This window comes from Haplochromis burtoni, unplaced genomic scaffold (assembly GCF_018398535.1).
Source record: "Haplochromis burtoni strain Fernald_Lab_line unplaced genomic scaffold, NCSU_Asbu1 Contig_49, whole genome shotgun sequence".
NCBI lineage: Eukaryota > Metazoa > Chordata > Actinopteri > Cichliformes > Cichlidae > Haplochromis > Haplochromis burtoni.
In genome coordinates this window covers 876,567-901,728 of record NW_024582410.1, presented here as the reverse complement: position 1 = coordinate 901,728, position 25,162 = coordinate 876,567, and the positions used below count along the sequence as shown (strand labels likewise).

Sequence of the window (25,162 nt, the reverse complement as noted above, 5' to 3'; positions counted from 1 at the left end):
AAAACACTTTTTATCCATGTATTGTGGACATTTTAATTGCATTATTTAAAGATGCAACACACAGTATTACACAAAAAAACTCCCCGTACATTTAAATGGCTTATAAGTGGCTGTGCATCAATTAAGATATAAGCATGCTCTGTGAAGCTTTAAGGGTCAGACCATCAAGTGAAGATAACTTCTTTTACATGGTTCTGAATAGAAGAGAATAGCATTAATGTACAATAAGATCCATGCCAACTGTGGGGGTATTGTATTCTGTAAGAGGGCTGTTGTGATTTATACAACTGAAGATTGTCTTAAAGCTATCCAAACCTACCTGTCCCAAAAAGTAATTGACTGAGCCACACCCAGGCCTAATTACTGCCAGGCCTGTTGAATCAAGAAATCATGTAAATAAAACCTATGTGATGAAGGGAAGTAGGCTAAAAGATGTCAAAACGCAACACATCATTGCTGCGATCTAAATAAATTCAATAACAACTGGGAAACAAAGGGATACAAAGCCATTTCTAAGGCTTTGGGACCCTAGCGAAACACAGTGAGAGCCATTATGCACAAATGGAGAAAACTTGGAACAGTGGTGAAGCTTCCCCTGGAGTCACTAGGATGCCAAAATGACTCAAAGAGTGTATCAATGGCTCATCCAGGAGGTCCGAATAGAACCCAGAACACCATTTAAAGAAATGCAGACCTCACTTGATTCAGTTATGGACAGAGTTCATGATTCAACAATAAGAAAGAGACTGGGCAAAAATGGCATCCATGGGAGAGTTCCAAGGAGAAAACTACTGCTGAACAAAAAGAACACAAAGGCTCGTCTCACATTTGCCAAAAAAAACAACAACATCTTGACAATCCCTGAGACTTTTGGGAAAATGTTCTGTGGCACAGCTACTTATTAGGTTTAGGCGGAGATTACTTTTTCACACAGCGCCAGGTAGATGTTTCCCTTAAAATGATCATATAAAAAACTTTATCTAAAATTAGAGTTTGTTTGATCTGAAATATTTAATATTTAAATAAAATCGGGAACGTGAAGCTCAATAAACACAATGAATATATCCATATTAAAATGTAATACGACTAAAGAAACATCTTAATATGGTAAAATAATACATATAGCAGATTATGGAGATTATTTCATCAGAATAATTGAAATTACAGGCTGATTTTTCGCTTTTATCCGATTGTAGCATAACGCCTAAAACCAAGCCCTTTATGTCATTCCTTTGTTGGAAAAAAGTTTGCGTCTATTGTTGGTGTGCCCACACAACCAGATGGAAATGCATAATCTGGAAACTGACGTCAGAGGTGGGATTGCCTCAGAATGGCGGATTTCGTGCGTGCTCGGCTCTCCCCTCGGGTATTTCCGGATGTTGGGTTAAATCCCCGCCCGCTTCATTCCTGCGTTGTTTGGGGACAGTAGGAAGATGGCGGCGGCCCCGCTGTACTGTGTCTGCCGGCAGCCCTACGATGTGAGCCGGTTTATGATCGAGTGTGACATCTGTAAAGACTGGTTTCACGGCAGGTATGTAGTCTGCGACATCCTAAAGAGGTGTAGTTACATGGAGGCGAGAAACACGGTTTGTTTTTTAAGAAAAGGCGACGGTTCTCTGAGCGGTCTTGGCTAACTTAGCGTGCTAACCGTTAGCGGTGGGCGACGGGGGTTTTAAACCGTCTATTGACACGACTTTACGGGCGAAAGTGGGGGTTCGCGCCCCTAAAAACAACATTAATGAACTCCATCGTGCCGCAGATAAGTTTAAACAAAACGACACGATCCAGCTCTTTGTAGTTATTATAATAATCAGCGGCATTTACTTAAATAGAGCCCAATAGAAAGTAGATCTTATAGCTGATGGTATACCGAGCTGTTTCAGTCAACACGGGTGATCAAAAGCGTACGTGACTACCTTTCCGTAGAGTTATTTAAAGGATAACTTTAATTTTGATGTCGCTGTGATTCAGTCGATTTAAATCCAGTTAAACCAGCCCTAGTGTACAAAGTGTGCCAGAGCTGGCAGGTTATTAAAGGTAACGGCAGCCTCGGGCGGCGTCTGAGTTGTATTTTAAACTTAATGATACAAGAAGATCTAATAAACAACTTGAACTTGTTTGGGCACAACCTGTACGTTAATTATATAGCAAGCTGGTAGTTTATATCTATTATTTAATACAAATGAGCTTTGTTTTAAATGCTGGTTTGATATTGGTAGAAAGTAAGCGGGGGGAAACGAGGAGATTGTTATGGTTTGGCTTTTGATTGACAGTTGGCGAAATTTAAATCCCCCACCCCCCTTTTTAGAAAGAGGAGGCACATGGCCTCGGACCCCTAGTGGCAAGCAGGGGAATTATTTAAAGGTACCAAGCAGGCACGTGTCTGGGTTTTGTGTGTGTGTGTTGTATTTGTTTTGTTTTGGGGTTTGTTTGTTTTTTCTTTTCTATTGTGATTGCAGGTAGCAGATGTTTTTGTGATTCATGCTCAGATGTAGGTGGAAGCTGTTGAAATCTTGATGGGAATCTTAATGTTGTGTAATGTACATTGCCTAAAATGTACAAATTTCAGTCCACACCTAATATTGTGACGCACTTCTTGAGCATGAGATTTTCTCAGCATCCGACTTTCTTTCTTTTGCAGTTTTCTCTTGTTTTTTTTAATGTGGCTCTAAGTCCATGGGCTGACCTAGGCAACTCTTCAAGTCAGCCTGTGTGGGTGCATTTCCACAGTGACTGCTTAGGAATACAATAATCTGGGGTTTTTGTTTTTTTTTTTTTGGTTTTTAAGGTGGGGGGTTGCTCATGTTGAAATGACGGAAGCCATTGCGTAACCACCAAGTGTGCTGCCAAAAAACTCAGCAGCCAGGATTTGTGGTGTGTCAGCGCCAAAACAGACTAGCTGTGTGTCATCTGCCAGCAAGAAAAGGAACAAATGTTGGAGCTTCCCCCATTGATGACTAATAAGCAGATACACACCACACACGCACATACTCACAGCAAAGCTCCAAAAACGGCCACATTTCCAGCCTCTTTCCCACGAGGCAGGCCAGAAGGAAAGGGATATTCTCTGGCTGTGGGTGATGGCACGCCATTGGAGGGGAAAGCGGAGGAGCTCATTCTGCTAGTTCTTGTTGGTGTTTGTGTGGGAGACTTTTGTCTTGGTTGCTGGAGAGTGTCCTGTTTTCTATCACCTGTGTTTCAGTAAACAAAACAAGCTGTACTTTAATGTGGTAAGGCTGTCTGAATCAGTGTCACGGTTTATCAGCATCAGATTTGTAAAGAGTGAGGTTACAGGAAAGCAGAAAAAAGTCCTGATAAACTCCCCCCATGTTTTCAGTAATCTCTTTATTACAGTTTAATGCAGTCATATTCATTTTTGTTTTTATTCAGTTGTGGTTCAGTTAGTTTCCACATTGTGTTTCTTATTCACTTCAGTTTTATTAGTTTATAGTATTTCTTTAATAATTCAAAATTTGTAATACTGCATTAAATCTACATTAACTACAGCATAGCCCTCTACTACTTCAGGAAAATAGTCAACATATTGCTTTGAGAGGAAGGCAGAAATACTTTTTCCAGTTGGGAACAACTACTGCTTTGATGCTAAAGTGGAAATACCTCTTTGAGGCTAAAGTAGAATACTATATTGTGAATAAAGTCAGATGCAATGATGAGAATAAAGTTGAAATACTACTCGAAGTAGCTTCAAGATGAAAATAAAATTACTACTTCGTGGAAAAAGTTGAATACTATTTCCAGAATAAAGTCAAGTACTGTTATGAGAACAAGATAGAAGTACTACTTCAAGAATAAAGTTGAATAATTATTATTTTTTACTTTAAAGTCATAATACTACTTTCAGAGTACTGGAAAGTACTATTTCCAGAATTAAGTGGAATTAATGCTTAGATTATAAGGTAGATTGTGTAAAGTTAAAAAATGACCACATTGTGTACATCTTCTCTTTTATGTGCTAAAAGAGAAATTTTGTCTTTTATTGTAACTGCTTCTAAAAATGGTACTTTAACCTCATGGGCCAACAGAATATTTTTTGGTGCCTATTAGATATTTGATAAATACTTTAATCTAAAAGTTATACATTGCCTACAGTGGTAGACTTACACCTGAATGAGAAAAAAGCATTTGAAAAAAATACAAAATGATTGTTTGCAGAAGAAATGTTCTGAGGGTCTCTGTTACTAATCTTCTGACCTCTTTGGTTTACTTTGCTGCCCCTTCAGGTTTTTGTCCTGACTATCTGCAGGGGTAACAGTGCCCTGAAGCAGTATAACCCACTATTATACCCTTTGGTTTAGATTTCAGGTGTAAGTCTGAGGGCCATTCATCATTTTGAGCCTCACCTGATTGCAAGACCTGCCTCTGTAAATGCTTCTGCCTCTGCTTCATGCGTTTCTTAGATGCAAATTTACATCAGTGTTATGGATGTAAATCCCCGGTAGGTCACATCAGATCACAGTGTAGGTGTCAGGCCCTCCGGTCTGCCCATTGTCTAATGTGCGTGTGGACAGTGGGGGCGATGATAGACCAGTGGTGCTCAATGAGATGGAGCGAATGACTGATGGGAGCTACGGCGAGCCAAGTTCAATGCGCGATCTGTCAATGTCGCACAGAGTGTGAGCACACTAAAGAGAGATGGATCACCTCTGTGGAGAGCCTTTTTGGTGTTTAGGCTAAGTGGAAGTGCCCCCCCCCCCTTTTTTTTTTTTTTTTAAACTACTGCTGTCTGTGATGTTTCAGATCATCTGTTTAGATGTCTGATAAGTTGATTGGCTGAAGTAAAGACAGCCTCATAGCTCTTGTTTATATTCAGCTGACTCTCATTGGGGTGGAAATAACATTACATTTGGCTCAATCAAAGTCAATTAAGGGTCAAAAGCATCATGTATTGATTACTAGTCAGTTTGAATTATAACAGTAAAGAATATACCACACAGTTCAAATTAAAGGAAGTTTAGAAAACCACTTTAAATTACAATATCAAACTGATAGCTGATGTACCAAAATAATAGATCAATAATTTGTATGTTATGAACTGTGAATCTGCACAGCGAGTTCAGTCTGTGTTTGTTGTGTTGCGTCTTTCAGCAGCAAACACTCGTAAGACTGATGACTTGTTAGGTTTTAAATGGGGCTCAGCCATGTTGAAGACATGTGAAAACAGAGTCCCAGTGCTTGTGGGCCTCAGGGCAGCTCAACCTGCACTGAAAACAATTAAGTTGTTTAAAACTCCCAGGGGCTCCCTGATGCCCTATAAACAACAAAGTGATCCTCTTTTTGTTGTTTACCAGCTGACTACAGAAAGCCCTGCTGTGTCCTTCAAACTGTAAACAATGCACGGGTGATATGTTGCTTTTATGCCTAGCTGGCTAAAATGATTTAACCCCTGAGGACAGAATGACAGAGCCTTATCCATCTGTCAGACCTCAGTGGCTCTTACTGCTGTCCAAGTCCGGCTCTGTTTATGTAAGCCTTGCCTGAGCGCACTCGGACGAGTCAGGTGCTCCTCTGGGGCACATAAAGACAGCCAGGTGTGTTTAACTGCCCTCATATCCTCTCCATCTCCACCACCCATCCATTAGAGATCTGCCAGTTCCCTAATGTAGGTGTGTCGACACCCCATGCGGAGCGGTTATTTAGAGCTTAAAATAATGGCGATGCCAGCCTCCAGCCTTTGTGTTTCTGCACTGATCACTGAGGACAATGAACCCCCTCACAGTGCGTGGACTAATGAATAAACCCTCTCAGTTACACAGGAAGGAGGCCTTTGATGAGAGGAAGTGGAGGAGAGGGGCTGTTGATGGCGAGGGTTTAGCCAAGTACACACATCTCCGCTCATTCAGGAAGGGATGTTTAGCTCGGTAATCTGCTGCAGTGCTGTCAGAGGGCAGCTCTATCAGGGAATAAAGCAAGGTTTTGTGGGGTATCTGTGTTGCTCACCCTGGTTGTACTCTCTCTGACCTTTTTGTTGTCTTACAATGCATGATAACACTATCTTATGAGTTGAGATGACGTATGACTGAGCAGATGAGGTTCATGTCGGTTCAAGAGCTGTTTGCACACTCACCCCGCTTTGTGGTGAGTCATCAAGCCCGAGTAAGGCAGCAGGAAATACTTGGCCCCTTTCTTTTCTTTCCTCTCCCATTTTTACATTTGCTGTCTCAAGTCCACATAGACTCACAAGCTCGGGTTAAAGTGGTAATCATTACAGGTAACACGCGCGCTGAGTCAGGGTGGCGTATGTGGCACAGTGCCCTTATTTCCCACTGCGGTGTTATATAAAGGAAAGTAGCAAGAAGGTCACGTCAGCCCAGAGCACACGCTGTATTCACACGTCTCAGCGAACCCAGCGGCAGAGAGCTGTGACTCATGCTTTCCCCCAGCGAACGGCCACATGTTTGAACAAAGATTCCTGATACATGAGCTAGGCTTAGTCGCCAGCCAAACACTGTACACTGTTACTGCTAGTTATCCATTTGCTCACGTGCAGGAGCAGGAGTGCTTCTCTCAGCTTTTTTTTTTTTTTGTCTTTTATGGATGTTGTAGGAGAGTGGAAAAGTAACTTTCAAAAGAGATAAATGTGAGTTCTTTACAGCTAAATAGATATTTAATTAGTTACTGTACTAATGCATTTGTTTGCCCTTATACCCAACCAACAACAGTTCAGATTTTGTGTGGTATGGTTGATATCCTGTTTGTGCACCAGGGTGATGTGGGGGGTGGCAGGCATTCACACAAGCTCACCATTTCCTGATGAGTTAATGGCCCTCTGCTTTATTTCCTTTACAGTTTTCCTGCAGTTCCTTGTAGATCAAAGCTGATAGCAGGCTTCGGTCAGCTCTATCCCCCCTGCAGGCTTTCACCTTTAAAAGCAAAGGTTATATCAGCAACAAACCTGTTTATAAACCTCTTTTTGCTGTGCTGCAGGAAGGGATTTTGTAGGCCAGTAATGAAGCTGGCGTCTGTCTGGTTCTCTCAAAAAAAAAAAAAAAAGCAACAAGATTTCTTCATTTGTTTTTGGAGTACTGATCTCAGGGGAAGAGAATCTCCACAAATTGATGCCACGTGCAGTCAGAAGAAGTAAAACACTAATGTGGTTCTCAAACTGTGACACTATGGGCAAAATGTAGAAGGAAGCTAAATTTAAAACTAAACTGAAATTTACTTTGGTTACTTTTTTCAATGTTCACAGAAAACTGTGGGGGCATTGAGTCTAAGTTATTTGTTAGTTTCTAATTGCATTATTTGGGGGGTTTTGAATCTGAAATGTTATAGATTTGTGCTAACTTTCATCTAGTGGCTAATGGGCAGATTTATCAGCACTGGGTATCAGTGAAGAGGTCAGGTGCACACTAGTGACAGTAGTGATTAGTCATCTAGTCGACAAATTGCAGACAATCTTAGTTTGGATGATGCAGGCTTCAGTGGCCTGAAGTTTAAGTGTTTGCTTTTCCGTGGATGACACAGTCCTGCTTGCTTTATTGATCACCAGCTCACACTTGGCTGGTTTGGAGCTCAAAGCAAAACTGCCAGTGCTCTACTTCTAAGGCCACGATTCTCAGTCAGAAAAGGGTGGAGTCTACATGCTTGGTTGGTAATATGTTGTTGCCCCAAGTGAAGGAGTTTGAATTATGTTAGGGACTTCTCAACAAGTGAGGAAAGGAGGACACGGGAGGATTGTCAGATGGGTGCAGAGCTGAAAGCGAATGTGAGCAGTTGATTTACTGGTTGATCTGCAGTCCAACCGTCGCCTATTCCTCTTTAGAGCATTCGGGGTCTTCATTAGAAAGGTGATGACTTCAGTAGAGCCATTGCTCCTAAATATAAAAAGGGAACCAGCTGAGTCGGTTTGAGCGTCCAATAAGGATCCTGGGACTTTAAGGAACAAGGTGTTTCAAGCATGTTCAGCTGAAAGGAGATCACAGGGCAGACTGAAGACATGCGGGAGAGATTCCGTCCCTCGGATGGATGGGACTGCCTCTTTTGACCATCTGAAGAGTTGAAGGAGGTAGCTGGGTTGAGGGAGGTCTGGGTATCTCTGTTTAGGCTGCTGGCTCTGTGAGCCAGACCTGAATAAGTGGTAGAAAATGGATGGATGGTCATGTGAATTAGGATAGTTCAGTTTTAGTTTGTACTTTTTGGCTTGTCACACTATACACGTTGTCCACAATCCGAACAAAGTTGCTGTTCAACCCATGCTGCTCCGGTATGCAACCCAGGAATGCATGCGAGTTGGTTCCTGTGGCTTGGCTGTTGCAGGATACTCAGGGGTAGTAGCAGCATGAGTGACACCGCTGTACTGCAGCTCCTCTTGATAAATGCGCTGCAAATTATATGATGAGAATGCAGTATTAGCAAAGAGGCCAGATCATTCAGCTTGTTTTTAAAAAATAATAACAATAATAATAATAATGAAGCCATAACTGTGAAATGATAGAACATTTGTTGGAGGGGAAAAAAATAAAACTGCTATCTTTGGTCTCCTGACCTAAGTGTGCGCTGCTTTTTCCTCTTCTTTCTTTTTATCTTTGACCTGTGACCCCTGGCATCTCTGCTTGAAACACACACAGCATTTGACAGGAGTTTGGGAGCGTTTCATCTGCTTTAGCTTGTCCAGGCCAGATAAAGATTGTGGTGTCCTCGTTTCATTTCTGAACCGGCTTGTAAAGCAGAAGACCTGTTCCACTCATTTCAGTTAGATTGAAAGTGGTTTATATGCCACCATTTACAGGATAAGTTATCTGAAGGAACTTTAAAGTATAAGGAAAGACCATATATATTGTAAATGCAATGAATGTCTTCAGCTGGTAGGGTTTATTATTACATACATACATTATCATAGTAAATGCTTTGTATATGTTTGGCCAAAATCTTGTGATGGCGTGTTTTCTTTTCCTGGCAATTTAAAAACGGTATAAACCTCTGTAGGGGACTTGCCCTAACTCTGTATCTCATTTCTTTCCAGCTGTGTACAGGTAGAAGAGCACCATGCTGTGGATATTGATGTTTACCACTGTCCCAACTGTGATGTCGTACACGGACCCTCCCTGAGTGAGTCTTTGCTGCTTCCTGAAGCCATTTTTCTCTCTCACGCACACACTCACACACACTGCAGTCCTGAACTTTTCTAGACACCTTGGTGCATGCAACCTGGCAGTTTCATAGTGCATAGTCCATTTAATGTCAGATTGCAGCAAATATCTCAGTAAATATTAGTGTGCATTTACTACTTATGAATAGTTGTTTTGTGCACGCTAGGGCTCTAGACTAACTTTTTGCGACGGTTGCACTGGTGCGCCTAAGAAACCACCAGCACAAAAGTTGGGAGCACCCAAATTTTTCAACCGCATAGCTTAACACCGCTGTTTTACATGTGCACTTTTTTTTTGGTGGTGGTGGGGGGTTTTGCTGTCTATACAGACAATATTGATTTGTAAATGATTAACTACCAATCTTGTGCTTAAAGTGCTTTGGCACTCTTTGGCAATATTGTAGACAATGTTAAACTTAATCATCATCTCGGCCTCCTCTGACGACCTGTTTGCTGCTGCCTGCCGCTGAAAGGCAGTGGGGAGAGGGGACACTTGGGCAGTGCATTTATTGCAGCATATAATGTGTTTTCTGGATACACTGTGCTTTTTCAAGGTTCAGAGGTTGATGGCTCCGTGTCAGAGCACTGGCTATGAATTTCAGATGGATCAGGCCTTAACTTAACCAAAAAGTTATAAATAGTTCTTTTCATCCTTTCTTATTACCCACAGCTACATCCACTTCTGTCAGGCCTAGGCTACTCACTAGGGCTGGGCATCATCACTGATTTCTATAATCCATTCGATTTCGATTCAATTTTGCCTCAGACTGTCAGAAATATTATAATTCTCATCATTTATCAGTACTGACACTTATGAGACTTCATCAGAATTGTGAGCATCACAGCAGATGCCTTTGTGTCAAACTGAGAAAAAAACACAGAAAAACATGAAGGAGATTTTCCTGGCCTGGCTTTTTATAGCAGATAACCTTAAAAATATTCTGCAATATTGCATAATTTTAAAAAGTTTAAATATTTTCAGTATTGAACAGCAGAAAATAGGCTTTCTTGTCCGAGGTCATTTAAGAAAAGAAAAAAAAGAAAGAAAGAGTGCTGTAAATAACGGTATATTGGTGGGTAAGAAGCGAATGAATAATGCAGAAAACAGAGATCTGAGATGGGGAAACTGTTCTTGAAGTGCACAGAGAGAGAGAGAGAGCGAGAGAGCTGTGCATAAAGTGTGATTTATTTATTTTTTTTTATTTATTTATTTTTTTTAAATCGCGGTGGAAGCAAAACAGCAAAGAGGGAATTCATATTTAAAAGTCGATTCAGGATTTAATGAATTGATATCGCTTTATTCAAGCTCACCCCTCTCTATCCACTTGCACTTTCAAACGTACATGACCAATCAGAGAGGTACCGCCCCTGACTGTCTCTGCTTGGTTTAGACCACGATATGGGCACGATATGTTGTTGACCACACGGAGACTTCCCGAGTTGCAGAGACTTTTTTTTTTTTTTTTTTACTCGAACAGTTGGTCGCACCGGTGTGACCTAAGATTTTTTTTAGTCGCACCACTGAAAAATCTGGTCGCATTTGCGACCAATTTGGTCGCACTCTAGAGCCCTGGCACCCTCTTGCATCTGTTATCTTGGCAGCTCTGAAGCCTAAACAGTAAAGTGTTTCCATTAGCCAGTATATCTGAAGCAAACTATTTCCTGATGTGTGCTACATGTGAGAAAGCACAACAGCGGAAAGTATGACCTAATTCTTTGAGGTGCATGTGTGAAAACAGCACCATACTCTGATTCTCTGCCTTGTCTCACCCATGTCTCTATATGCTGGACAGTCCCGGGGGGGAAGGCCGCTCTCTGCAGTCTTAGTCGAGTCAGATTTTTTTTTTTTTTTTGGTTAAGGGGGGGAGGGGAATAGGTTAACCTTTGACAACCCTGAGGGCAGACATTAAGAAGCTAATTGAATGGTGCTGTAAACCCTCCACTTTGATTGGACAAACCCCTCGATATCCACCCCTGGGCACAGGGGCTGAGTAGTGAATTAATGTGCTTGTGACAAGTGATTGTGATCTGCATAATTTACAATGTTGTTGTGTGAAGGTGCTTCAAGAGGGCATTATTACATTAGGACGAGACAGCCCAGTGAAACTCAAACCTACTTTTTTTTTGTTTTCTGCAGTGAAAAAGCGCAACAACTGGCACAGGCATGACTACACAGAGCCAGACGATGGATCGAAGCCGGTGCAGGCTGGCACCTCAGTGTTTATCAAGGAGCTCCAAAACAGGACATTCCCCAGGTAGATATCAACCCCAAAAGAGCCACACTTTTAAAACTCTAAAGGCCTTGCCTAGTGGAATATTTTATTCAGGGAAACTAAAAGTGCGATTTTCTGATTTGTGAATCATGTCTACTTTTGAAGGCTCAAAATTGGGCTCCTGTAAAGTTGTCTATGCAGTTAAAGGCTTAAGTAAGGCTTTGCATTAGAAAGTTACAAAGGAAAAGAGAAAAACTGCAAATGTATGAGAATTTGTTTGTTTTTTCCAGTTCTTTCATTTTGGAAATGTTTTTTCTCATACTTAATCCTTCTGACCAACTGGATTGTTTTTCTAATTTGCTGAAAAAACTCGAAATTCTTAACTTAATGCTCGTACAGGTTAAAGTGGATTTAGGAGAAGACATAAATATGTACACGCTTGCTTCTTGTGGTTTTAAGCCAGGCAAACTGTTTTGTTCTGTGTTCTCACGTTTACAGATATCTAGTGGGAGTTTGATTGAGTCTGTTTCTATAAAAGAAAATAGTTCCAGTGTGTGGATTATTTACATTTTCACGACCACTGATTCTGGAAAAAATGTGTAGCTTTGGAACATTTTTAGTCACACAAAACAGTGTGGCTTTAAGAAAGAAAGACACATTACTGGGTCCAGAGTTTTCTTGATTGTGATCACATTTTTGTAGAAATCTTTATGAAAAGTCAGTGGCTCACCTGACTTTATCTCAGGTGAAAAACCAAGGTTGTCGTCAGGATTAAATGGGTGATATGTAGTGACCTGGGTAATCCTCTCAGTGTGCCTAATCACCACCTCACAGAGCAGCTTGCATGTCTGTAGGCTCTTTTTGGGTCAAAATGCTACCACCACCACAAACACAATATTTTCACCTATATTGAGTTGTGGTTTGGGTAGTAAAGTAAACAAAGCAACTCTGCATGGCTAAAACCATTATGGTTTTATTTTGAGAACACTGGCAGCTTGAATTAACTTATTACAATCTGGTTTTCAGTGCCGAGGAGATTCTGATACGGATGAAGGGTGAGCTGGTGACTACCAGGTATTTGGAGAGGCAAGGCTTCAACTACCCCATAGCAGTCACCGAAATGGAGGGTCTGGGTCTGAAACTACCCCCCTCTACTTTTTCTGTCAAAGATGTGGAGCAGTATGTGGGTAAGTAAACTTGGCTTTGTTGTCACATGTATGTATGTAATTTACAACAAAACATTAGTGTTTATTGTCTGGGAAGGATGTGACTTCTGTGATTGGACTACACAGCATCATTGGAAGCTGCTTAAAAGCTAATGAAATAACGCTACACCAGCCAGCTAAGTGGCCATTGCTGAGCAGGCGCCATCTGTGTTTGTCAATATGAACCAGTTTCCAGGTTCATGGGTTTTAACCCACTTATCAGGCATCAGACGATGGCTGAATGCGTTCTAAATGAGCGACGGCTAAGCTTTCACTGCCCTCTCCATGACCACTGCACTTCCTTACCGAAACAGCTTGCTACTTCCCAGCTCCTATTACAAGTCCATTACCAAGCCCACCAGTGTTTTTATAATTAAGTTCAGATTACAGACTCCCTTTCTCACGTTATCTCTCTCTCCCATGCCCTATTGAGCATTAAGCCAAGGCACAGGTGTTGTGACTGGGGTCTGAGTGTGGGATTACAGTTCTTCCAGTTTGAAGACAATGGGACAACTGGAGTAAACGCCGATGCTGTCGAGCATTTCTGCTGCCAGCTCGGTGTGTGGTCAAAGATTGGTCAAAAAGTTCTACACATGATGGAAAGTCTTTAAATTGACCTATTTATTGTTTTCAATCTGAACTATATATTGTGTGTATATATAATGAATGGAAACCAGGGCGAGGTGCCCTTGCTAGGAAGGAGTAAGGGTTTAGTCAGTAAACCTAATTATTCTTAATTTATTTAATTACCAACAAGTATTCACTCATCTCTGGACACAGGCTCTGGTTGCCTAGGTTACCTTGTTATGCATTTATTAACTTGTTATGTGCCAATCACTGGTATCAAATGCTTGCTCCGAGGTTAAGTGAAGTTTGTCTTTGCGTTGGCCCGCTCTGTGTTTTTCCTGTTTTTGGCTGTAGTTGTCGAATGTTTTTAACTTTCTCTGGTTTCCGTTTCTCTGTAAATCACTTCCTGTGTAGACGCAGCCTAAGATGTTACAATGCGACCCACCGTTAGCAACCCTCTCTCTTTCTGTGAGGGGAAGAATGCAGATGACAGCTGCAGAGACCAGCCTCTAGACCGCTTGAGTACTTTGATGTAGAAAATTAGGTTTAATGCCAGCTGTTTCAGAGTAAACTGGCATGTAAACTTTCAACTGAAGGATGACAGCCGATGTTGGCAAGGGCATTACAGTTAATTAAAACTAAAATAAAGGCTCAAACTGGGTGTGAAAAAATATTTTGGCTAACTTTAGAAAAAAATGAAACTGACTGAAATTTAAAAAAAAAGAGAAAATGTCTTTAGTTTTTGTCTCTGTTTGATGGAATTTGTTAGCACAGTCTGCCTGATGAACATTGTTATTTGTGTACAGAGACCCTGACAAATAACCTCTCATTTATAATAATAAAAACACCAAACCTGAAACTATCGATTCTTCAATTTTTTTCCACTTACCCATTTCAGGGCTGTAGCAGGAGCTGGAGCATGTCCCAGCTGTCATAGGAACTGAACTAATATTGAAGCTAATAAAACTAAACACAAATGAGCAAAGCCACTTGAGAAGCTAACTACACTGAGGCCCTGTCCACATTAGAAAGGTGTCTTGGAGAAGTTGGTTTTTGAATGTCTTTTGGTCTTTCATTCACACATGAAAAGCGTTTTAGGTCACAGATATTGGAGATTTTGAAAAACTCCTTCCAGGGCAAAGCTTTTTAGAAATGGTTTCAGGTTTTACATGAAACTATGCAAAACCTGACAAAGAAACCAGAAAGGGAAAACCAAGTTTGTATTGCACCATCAAAGTTGTCTTGATGCTTGTTATTGACTAATCAGATCACATTGACTGGCTGAGTTTTCCTTATGACACTTAGCACAAAATGGGTGGATACCAAATTAAACTCAGCTCAACTTTGAGGTCACCTGTTAAAACACCCAACTGGTGCTTTGAGGAAGAGTAAAGGTTGCTGTTGACAGGCAATGGCTTATTACCAGCACTTTATTAAAAGTATATATTTTTTAAAGCCCGATTCACAAAAACCTAGTATGGAAGGAGCTATTCCAGTCCCTCATCCCAGTATTTAATATAACAAACCCTGCCGTGCATGTTCATAGTTACAATCATGTTCATTCCTACAAAACGGTCAAAAATAAAGTAGGATTCATCTTTTGATTTCAGTGTTGAGTGAATTATTTTTACAGCATTTTGCTCCCAAAACGTTTGATTCATGAAGAAATAATTGTTTTACATTAAAATTAATGCAGTGAGTAACAAGTTTCTGGTTCCTGTCTGATGACAAAGACATATTTGCAACAATTATCTCAGTTAATTGGCTCTTTAACATAACTGGGTGTCGTCATATATCATTGTCTTTATGGTGGGATGTCGGTTAGATCGAGTGTCTCTCGAGCTGGCTCAGCGGTGCTTTAGTTTGTTGACATTAATAAAAAAAAACAAAAACAACTAAATAAAAACATTGAATTGGGTTTGTGAACCCAGTGCTCGAGCTCGGCGTTGCAGGGTTTCCAGGCAGCTTTGTCTCGCACTGTGTGACTGACTGCTTTTCACTCCACCTGTTCTCTGTCATCAGACGCTGGCCAGCTGGGCCTTTAGAGGAGAGTGTGTGTGTGTGTGTGTGTGTGTGTGTGTGTGCGTGTGCGTGTGCACACAAGTATGCACAGGGGTAATAAAAAAGGTGTGTGGGAGGGGTGTGGGGAAAATACAACCACCAGCTGTCTTGCTACACACTGCACCCCAGTCTTACTTCCGGCCCTGCGTGTCACTGCGTGTGATTTGTAGCGTCCCAACTGTGAGCTGTTTGCTGTTTGCTCTCTCTTTGACTTTTTTCTCTTTTCCTTTTTAGCATCTGTTTTCTATCCCATGAGTAAACACACACATGCACACAGCTTTTGCACACTTTTTCTCACATCTACAGACATATTTCCTTATATGCTTGAGATCTCCCACGCACACACAGCTATTAAACGTAGCAGCCCTCTCACCTCCACCCACTCCCCTTCCTCTGGGACTGGTGGTCTGGACAGATTGACAGATTGTCTCGCTTGCATCCCCTACAACCCCTCCCCATGCTGCCATATTAATGCCAGTTTTCCTCAGGGGTTGATCTCTAAAAGCACATGAGGATGCCAGCAGGCTGCTGACCCCTCTGAACCCCATCACCTACTCTGCAGTCATTTAAAAAGTTTGAAGATTTTCATTCAGGAGTCTGTGACTGCAGAACATCTAATCTGATATTGCACAAGCTAAAAGGCACTTCATTCCCATCTAGGTGGTAACAAAGTCATCGACGTGATAGATGTGGCACGGCAGGCGGACAGCAAGATGAAGCTCAGCGAGTTTATCAAGTATTTCACCAATCCCCATCGACCCAAAGTCCTCAACCTCATCAGCCTGGAGTTCTCTGACACGAAGTAAGCCATGCTGCAGGTCCGTCACTGTGATTTAAAAGCGAAAAAGGAATAAAAATCTTCAAGAGTCAGCAAACTAGGTTTGACAAAACTTCCAGATGTATTTTTTACCAAGGCCATCTATATCAATGTAAAGTTGAATGGAAGCTTCCAGCTGATTTAATAGTTGCCTGAGTTAATAGAAAGAAATGGAACACCATTCGATTTAAAGTCCTTCTGATGTAGCCAAAGCTGTTTTCACACGTGCACTTTAGACAGATTTGTGAGAATCAGGTTGGGATATTTTGCTCAGTTTCTCTTTAAGTGTAGCACACAACAAAACAGGCATTTGCACTACTGGGAGTACTGTGAAGGTGAGGGAGCATGTAGCATGCTGGAGGCTCCTTATATGATGACAGCTTGATAACGATGAATGCCGAGAATATTATTCTGCTTTGTTCTAACACTGGTGCAGTCTGACATCGTATGGACTTTGCACTATAGGCACCTAGGAGGTTAAAGACCAGCTACCATCAGATCTGATTGTGCTGGACGTTTACAGTCTCACCTCAGTGACTTGTTATTCTGTTGAGGGTAGAGTCGAGTCTCTCTATTGGATGTGGTTGAGATTAAATCAGGGACCTACAGATATGTTTTTAAAACTTTCCTAAGCTCAGTGTGCTGCATGATTCTGATCACCCGCAGGATGGCAAAGCTGGTGGAGGTTCCTGACGTGGCTCAGACGTTGTCCTGGGTTGAGAACTACTGGCCAGACGACTCCTTCTTCCCTAAACCCTTTGTCCAGAAGTACTGCCTTATGGGGGTCAAAGACAGCTACACAGATTTCCACATAGACTTTGGAGGCACCTCTGTCTGGTATCATGTTCTCTGGGTGAGTGTGTGTGGATTTAAAGAGCTTTTTTTTTTTTTCCCTTTAAAGAGAGGAACATGCCACCCTGATGTTCATCAAGCTCAGGGATTCAGTGTTTCTTTAAATACTGAGGTTTTTAGGTCAGACTAGCACTCTCAGTTCTCACATCCAGTTAATTCATAAAACAGCCAGCAGCACTCATCATGATGGTCTCACCCCCTCGCTACTGAAAACTACAGCTAACTTTAATTTGTGATTGAATGAGGGGCGGGTGTTTAGTAGAGCAGTGCCGTCACATTCACAAGTTTAACCTCTCGTTACCTTAAATACCTTTTCTTTTGATTTTCAGGGTGAGAAAGTTTTCTACTTGATCAAGCCCACCCTCACCAATCTTGCACTATATGAGGCATGGAGCTCCTCGCCCAATCAGAGCGAAGTGTTCTTTGGGGACAAAGTGGATAAGTGTTACAAGTGTATTGTACCCCAAGGAACCACGCTGCTCATCCCTACAGGTCAGTGAGGTGTTTTAATGTCACATTTGATAAGTAAAGGACTTTAAGTGTACTTTCAAAACTTTCTTAAGGTCAGTTTGAACTGGGAACCTCCTGAGAAACTCTGTATTTCTATCACAGGAACTATGCAGCACATTAAGCTCCAGGGAGATTATTTTACCCCACAAAAAGTCCCAGCTGACAGGGGTTGTACTTTCTGAAAGTACAACAGTTGGTTGTTGGTTGGCAAACAGTTGGAAAGTTGTAACCTCGCCATCTTCTGGATGTTCAAGAACTGTTTGATAGAAGTGACGATTGTGATAAATGATGGTTTATGTTCACGCTATGATCCGTGAGCATGGCAGTTATGTAGACCTCTAGGTATTGGACGTATGAAGAAATCAAATTTGGATAACTGGCAGCTTATCATCTGTACTTTACTAATTGTCACGATTAGCTCAAAAAGTCAGCTATGATATGTTTTATGATGAGATGAGCAATGTTATTGTTATTATAGGGCATGTTACAGCACTATAACATCCACTCTTTAAAGATAATGTATTTATGAAAAAAAGGATGCAAGCACAGTTGACTGACTGGTAAAACATGCAGGTCAGCACGAGTGCAGAGCTTTTCCCAGATCAGTCAAATGATTTGGACAAATGTATTCATAGCTTATTTGTAATATTACACGTGGGTTTAAAATCAGCTCAGCCTTTCGTGCTCAGTCACGTCCGCTATCGTGACACACCTTTTTGAAAGGGATCTTTGGTCGGTACACCAGGATGTGATTGAGAGCTTTCACACCAGCCTAAACAAACATCACTGACCAGACAAACACACACACACATTTTAGTTGAACCAAACTAAACACACTAGTCATCAAAGTACTTTTAAAGTCTTGGATAATGGTGTGTGGTTTCCAAGCACAATAAATTCCACACTCTCAGACGTGCAGCTGTTTGTGTCGCTGATGTTAAATCATTGTTTCTGGTGACTGCCTGACAGTTTTGCGCCAGCTTTGCTGACCTGCCTGTTTTTTGTTTTGTTTTTTCCCCCCATGTGCATTTAAAAGTGAAAAATAATCATGATTCCCATGGATGCTGCCAGGAAAATACAGGCTCCTTTAAGGTCCTCTATTATTGCCAAAGGAAAATAACAGAGAGGGAAATTCTTCCTGAGCAACAACCCAAACAGTTCTTAATGATCATAATTACAGGGAAAAATGAAGAGAGACAGAGCTCCTATGTAATATGATGAAAGTGGCACTGAGGCGTTTTACTACACGTGACTATGCAGCCTTGTGGTGGCGCTGCTGATGTTGCATTAAGAAGGTAGAAAGATGTTTTGATGTCATGTCACTAACTGAGCATGACACCAAAGCATGCTTTGATTCGCTGAAGTGAAGCTAATGGATCCAGTCATACCATTATTTGTCCATCAGTCTCTCAATGGACTTTTTAAGCCCATAGAGCTCCTTCACCCTTGCCCCCCTACGGCACACGGACAGACAAAGCTCAGTTCAGCCCGTCAACTGCTGGATGTCCTCAATCAGTCTTCCAGCCATGCTTTCTCAGAAAGCTCAAGCAGCATTGTGAAAGAGAGCTTTTGGCAGAAAGGCTGTGGAGAGGTGGGAATTAAGCTGGGGTCAGGAAGCACAGTAGGTCAGTCAAGCGTATTATCAGGCCTGTCTGTCAGCCTCTGTCAGTCCCCCCCCCCCCCAAAAGAATCTGTTTTCTCCTACTTTGTGTTGTATTAGGAGCACTGTTTATCTGGGGTGGAAGCCGTTATTGACAGCATTATCTCCTGCTGCTGAGTGTGACTGTGCCTCAGCAGGATAAAAGTTTCTTGCAGTCTTGTTGTCACGAATTTTTTTCTGCATGTTGAGAAAATATGATTAAGCGAAGTATAAATCCCTATTTCCTCAGGTATTCATGTGTAATTTCTCTGCCCCACCCTAAGAATGTTATCATTCTAAGCCAGAGAGTAGATAAGCTGAGTAAACGTCTGTGCTCTGCTGCCCTCTGCAGGCTGGATCCACGCTGTTCTCACCTCTCAGGATTGCATGGCATTCGGAGGGAACTTCCTTCACAACCTCAATATTGGCATGCAGCTCAGGTAAACCACTCGCCTGCCACTGGTGTGGCATCTTGATTTTTGTGTGTTTTCTAGAGACTTTAGCACTTAACGTTTGGTTCGCGTTGTAGGTGTTATGAGATGGAGCGTCGTCTGAAAACCCCAGACCTCTTTAAGTTTCCCTATTTTGAGGCCATTTGTTGGTATGTGGCAAAGAACCTCCTGGAAATGCTAAAAGGTGAGAGTCTAAAACTCAAAACCACAAGCCACAGAGATGTGTATAAGAGCTGTCGCAACATAACATTTTGACATAAAAATTCAAAACATTTGGCAAGAAAATAATGGTATCAGTAAGATTTATTTATGGGTCTTTCCATGAAAAATCAATGAGTTCCTCCCACCTGACCCCTCAGAATTAGTATATTTAATGAAGTCATGCAAAATTTTACCTGCATATGACAGTAAATTTCAGGGTTGCAAGTCCTTTAATACATAGTGGAGGGTCAAAGTGTGACGTGTTTTGTTTTGTTTTTTCCCCCCACTATTTTTGATCCCTCAAAACTTAAAAACACAAAATATCCACAGGAAATTTCCATTGCTGAACACCACTTTTAATGCTACCTTTTTGGAAATCCATTACTGTTTTAAAAGGTTTGAAGCTTTCTCGCTTAAAACTCATGTGACAGTTTTCCCTTCTTTGATTTTGTCAGAGCTTCGAGAGGACAACTGTCCTCCACCGACCTACCTAGTGGATGGAGTCAAGGCTTTAATCAGTGCACTGAAGACTTGGTTGAAAAGAGAGGTGAGAAATTCCGCCTGATTACACCTCACATGTCTGCAGTCCACATGGTTCTTGTGACACAGGAGTCACCGGAGGCATCCACGTTTAGTCTTATCTGTCAGCAGCAGGCGGCAGATTCTCTGCTCACTCCTCTGTTTTGAATGTAAACTGTTGCGGCTTTGCAGGTGAACGAACCCACCAGCGAGGTACCAGACAACATCAGGCCGAACCATCTCATTAAAGAACTGACCAAGGAAATCCGCTACCTAGAGGTGAGGAGCTTTTTAGACTTCATGCAAATGGTGGTGTCAGCTGGGAGAAAAGCTGACGCTCTTTTGGTATTGTCAGTGATTAATAAAAGTGACCCACATTTTAGACATATACAAGCTGTAATCTCAGTGTTTACATCATTAATTTGCACCATTTCTTGACCCTTTACAGTTTTACATGTGCTTTATCTGTACATCTTATTAAATTAAAAAAAATGATCATTTGATTCTGTAGGTTTTGTTTTTATTTTTTGCACACTGTAACAACCTTCACTGCATGATTTATTTTACATTTATTTTCTAGGAGGAACCAGTGGGTGGTAGCAAGCTAGTGAAATCTCAGGGAAGTGGAGTACCTTCGGGATCAAACGGCTGCCTGTCCACTCGAGCTACGGTGGAGAGGCTGTGCCAGGCACGGCGAGCTCGAAGGGCCGCCAGGCAACTGAGGGAGCAGGAGCGCCATGCGCCCAAGCTACCCACTAACCTGGACATCTTAGAGCAGCACACCAGGGATGTGCTGAAGAGGCTGGAGGTCGGGCCACTGGAGGAGGTGAGCTTCAAGGAGCAAACATTCAGAATGTGTGTTTAATCTACATTAAAGGAAGAAACCAAAATGCCGTTAGTTAGGCCAAAAGGTGCACAATGTACTTATTATTGTAATTGGAGTCTTCACTTAAATGCAGCTTTGCACCGATTAAAGCTTTTTGTAAATGCTTCTGTGTGTGTTGTTGATGACTGATACAATACTTTTAATATTCTGTATCCAGGATCCTGCGTTTGGTGCCAAGGTTCACGCAAAGTTCAACAAAGTGTCAACTGCATCTGCAGCTGCTGCTGCAGAGTCTTTGGAAGACAACCACATACGGCTAATGCTGGTCAACGGAAGAATCATCAGGTGGGGGAGCAAAGTGAATCAGTGTGCAGAGCCAGTCAAACTAGTACTTTTGTTTTGGTGACAAACTCCAGAAACCAACATAAAACCACTTTGGTGAATAAAAAAATAACATGAAGTAAAAATGAATTTAGAAAGGTTTACTAGTCAGCAACAGAAACTATGAATTTGTTAATCTACAAAGCCTGTTCTTCTGAGCTGTGACGCAGCCGTCAGGAGATGAGGAGTCCAATTTATTTTCCTCTTCTTGTTTATTACAATATAAATTAGTCACCTGCTCTGCATGTTAACATGAACTTTATATTTGTGTGTGCAGAGATTTGAGACGACCGGGAAGCAGCAGCCCTGTAAAGTCCGAAGATGAGGGACTGTCTGTTGGCCCACCCAAGGGTTGCATGGACGTGAAGTTTGAGAGGATGTATGACAGTCAGGAACAGCACAGCACAGCTGAGAAATCCGCACTCCTCAGTAAGTCTTCAGTGAATATTAAACCAACAGACGATTGTAGCCATGCAAGCATTTAGCTGACGATGTGTTCCTTTGTGTCTCAGGAGATCTGGAGAGGATGAAGACTGAACTCAGGGAAGAAGTCTCAGGACACTCCAGTGTGTCAGATATCGAGTCAGACAGCGACTTTCCCACAGAGGTAAACGATGTGCAGGATTTATACAAACACAGCCGGTTTAAGAGCTCAGTGTTTCTGAACAGAGTGTACTTTGGGTAATCATTTTTTACACTGTCTTCTGAGGCATGTTTTTGAAATTTCTCTGTCCAATGTAGCATAAAGAGTCATCGTCGTCATCATCTTCTGACGAAGACTCGGAGAGCTCCCAGGATGAAGAGGACGAGGATGAGCAGCAGACAGGCTCAGGGCACATAAAGCTGGACCAGTCTGGCGAGAAACTCAGGCACAAACACAAACCACTCAAACGGTGAGGAAACAGATCAAGGCAGGCCTGTGACCAGTACTATTATGCTTCTTCAAATATTCTGATTATCCGTGGGCCGTTTAACCAAATAAATAAATAAAACAAAATCCTTGAAAGGCCCCCGTGAACACGGCGCCATCGGGGCACCTTTTTTGAAAATGAGTCTCGTCTTCCTCCTACAGAGAATGTCCTACCTCACCCAGCACAGCAGAGGCCATTCAGGGGATGCTGTCTATGGCTGGTCTGCTGTGCTCCTCCAAGTCGGAGACGGCAGACTCGCTCCAGGAGTCCTGGTGGCCCAGCCCGCTGGAACAGGCGCAGCACCAGCGCCGACTGCAGGGGGACAAGAGCCCGATAGACAGCCAGGGAAACAGCAGCAGCGAAGCCTGGGACAATCAAGGGCTCCCCAGCCCAGAGATGGACTACCAATACTGTGACCCCTCAATGTCTCCACCTCTGCACCCCTCCAAGAGGCACGCCCCGAACCCTCCACCAATCAGCAATCAGGCCACAAAAGGTTTGAAATGTGACTTTTATCATTTCTGCTTGTTAATATGCAGAAAAATGGAGAAGCTGTTTCAGTCCACACTAACTGGCACAGAAGATAAAGCATGGTTCAATACGTAATGTGCAGGATGTGGGAATTAGCTCTCTGATTAGCTCTCTGACAGTGGGAGAGGTGGTATTCAGTGTTTAAAAACTGTTTAAAATTAAATAGAAAGTACAGAAAGAACCTTTCCAAAATAAAGCTGATCAAAGATCAGGACAAATTTTAACCAGGACTTAACTGTCATGCAAGAAGTGTTAGTATATTTTACTTCGATTAATGTATACTTTAATTTCCCCACGGGGATCAATACTCTCTACATTTAACCCATTCACTCAGTGAAGCAGTGGGCAGCCGTGTGTAGGGATGGTACCTTGCTCAGGGGTACCTCAGGGTAGCCGTTCAGTGTTTAGTTTACTTTGTATTAGTTTCTTTAATTATTGTAATATAAAGTAGGTGCTTTCTTTGGTGTCAGGGGCCCGTTTTAAGGGCCACTTATGGTTATCATCATGATTAGGCCACTTGATGGATTATTTGTCAGATTTGTGAGAAGATAGTTGAAATGTTACTCACTATTTGATGTTACAATATAAATCCCGCTAATATTTTCATTTTTCTCTTTTTTTTAGGCAAACGGCCCAAAAAAGGCATGGCCACAGCCAAGCAGAGACTGGGGAAGATCCTGAAGCTCAGCAGACACAACCGCGTCTTCGTGTAACCCCCCCAGACATTGAAAGAAGGGCGAGGAGTCAGGAGCAGGGGGAGAGAAGAAGATAGTTTTGTGTATTTTTTACCAGACAGTTAAAATATGTCGGGGGGAGGGTGGATGAAACAAAAAAGAAATGAAATCACATGGACACTGCCTGGAGATGAAACAAATCTTTGATACGTAAAACACGCTCACTGTGCATGCTTAGGAGACAGGGTATCGGATTGGAAACGAGCAAGCGCACGACTTTACCACAAGCACACTAAAGACAAAAACATGAAAGGAGCATGTTGCTGCAGGGAACGGTGGACTTGAAGCTCCTGTGGGCATTTTGGACGGACAAAAAAAGAGATGTTGGTGGGGGCGGGAGGAGAGGGTGAGGCGGCAAGACGTCCACTGCTTCTGATGCCAAGATCACCTGCGTCACATTTGCTAGTATTTCCCCCTTCTGCTGATCACCCCTCCACCTCTCCCCTGGCCTAATTTTTATTATATATATATATATATATTTTATTTTTTTTTTTTATTCGTGACAAACGGAACAGGACGAAGGGTCTGTTTACCTGGACGGGTGGAGGTGAAACGCGGTGCTAAAAGAGGTGGTGAAACTGAAATTTCAAAATGGTGCTTATTTGTTTGTACGTCTCTCCACTCTCTCATGCTTGTGTCCCACCCTTCCTCTTTATCTCAATCACACCAGCAATAACTTTTTTTTTTTTTTTTAAGGAGAGAGGTAAGGGCGAGAGGCAGCACTTTGGTGCGTTTCTTCTGCTCGCAGAATTTTAACAGGTGTAAAACTGCACCTAGTGTTGGAGGTGGGGGTGGAGTCACTCAAAATGCTGCCTCTCTGTGAATTTGTTTTCCCATAGGAATTACAAGTCGTCACCTCTGAAACGACTCTGGCTTAATTTATTTCGCGTTTTATGTGATTTTTTTTTATTGTTTTTATGGATTCTGAATTATGTATTTATTAATTGAACAGAGGTAATGATTTTATTATATTTTCACCCTAAAAACCTCAGTGAGCCTGAGGGTGTTTCTCCCCCCCCTTCGTAGGGAGTTTTTTTTTTTTTAACCTTTTAAAAAATTTTTTGTAAATGTGGATGTTTTTAGAGTTCATGTGATCATCTGTTGAGTAGCTACCCATCTTTCCCTTCCCAGCTGAGTAGAGCCTGTGTCGATCCTCGTCCTCTTTGTTCCTGTAGAGGTTTTTTTTGGTTTGTTTATGGGCTATGTGCGGATAGTCTAGGTTAAGAAACTTCCATATCTACTCCTGAGCTTTCTCTACTTAGTGCCACACCATTTAGCAAAAAAAACAAAACAACAGGTATTCTGAGCCACTGTGGTCGATCCAAAGTAGATGATGTATTAAAAGGTCAGCGATTGAGGAACTGACATGTGGATGATTGAGGTTTTTTCTTTTCTTTAATGTGAGGTGTGTGTGTGTGCAGTTCTTCACTCTCAGGGAATGATGCCATGGACATAACCTTCGATTAACCACCAGCCACACATCATGGATGCAGACACTCATAACTTCTTATTTCAGTGTTTTTCAGTTTTTATAGCTCAAAAAAAAGAGAAAGAAAAAAAAAGCAACAGGTCAGATTTAACAGTCATTGTATCTTTAGGCTACTTTTACCCATTTGGTGTTACTCCCACTCGCT

General features: G+C 41.9%; 1 protein-coding gene across 1 annotated transcript; it reads left to right on the top strand.

Annotated features, from left to right (window-relative positions):
• The first annotated feature begins 1,401 nt into the window (after window positions 1–1,401).
• Window positions 1,402–25,080, top strand: kdm7aa (lysine (K)-specific demethylase 7Aa). The gene is made up of 18 exons (XM_005923557.3): window positions 1,402–1,531; window positions 8,984–9,069; window positions 11,247–11,364; window positions 12,349–12,509; window positions 15,816–15,957; window positions 16,639–16,825; window positions 17,154–17,316; window positions 19,326–19,413; window positions 19,503–19,609; window positions 20,082–20,173; window positions 20,338–20,424; window positions 20,726–20,971; window positions 21,189–21,316; window positions 21,630–21,781; window positions 21,865–21,959; window positions 22,094–22,245; window positions 22,425–22,759; window positions 23,419–25,080. The coding sequence occupies exons 1-18, from the start codon at window positions 1,434–1,436 to the stop codon at window positions 23,505–23,507; spliced, it is 2,526 nt and encodes an 841-aa protein (XP_005923619.1). The 5' UTR covers window positions 1,402–1,433; the 3' UTR covers window positions 23,508–25,080.
• Window positions 25,081–25,162: the final 82 nt, after the last annotated feature.

Coding starts and splice junctions, on each gene's coding strand:
- kdm7aa (XM_005923557.3), top strand. CDS start 1,434: ATGGCGGCGGCCCCGCTGTACTGTGTCTGCCGGCAGCCCTACGATGTG. Junction 15,958..16,638: donor CTGGAGTTCTCTGACACGAA/GTAAGCCATGCT, acceptor GATCACCCGCAG/GATGGCAAAGCTGGTGGAGG. Junction 20,972..21,188: donor AGGTCGGGCCACTGGAGGAG/GTGAGCTTCAAG, acceptor TTCTGTATCCAG/GATCCTGCGTTTGGTGCCAA.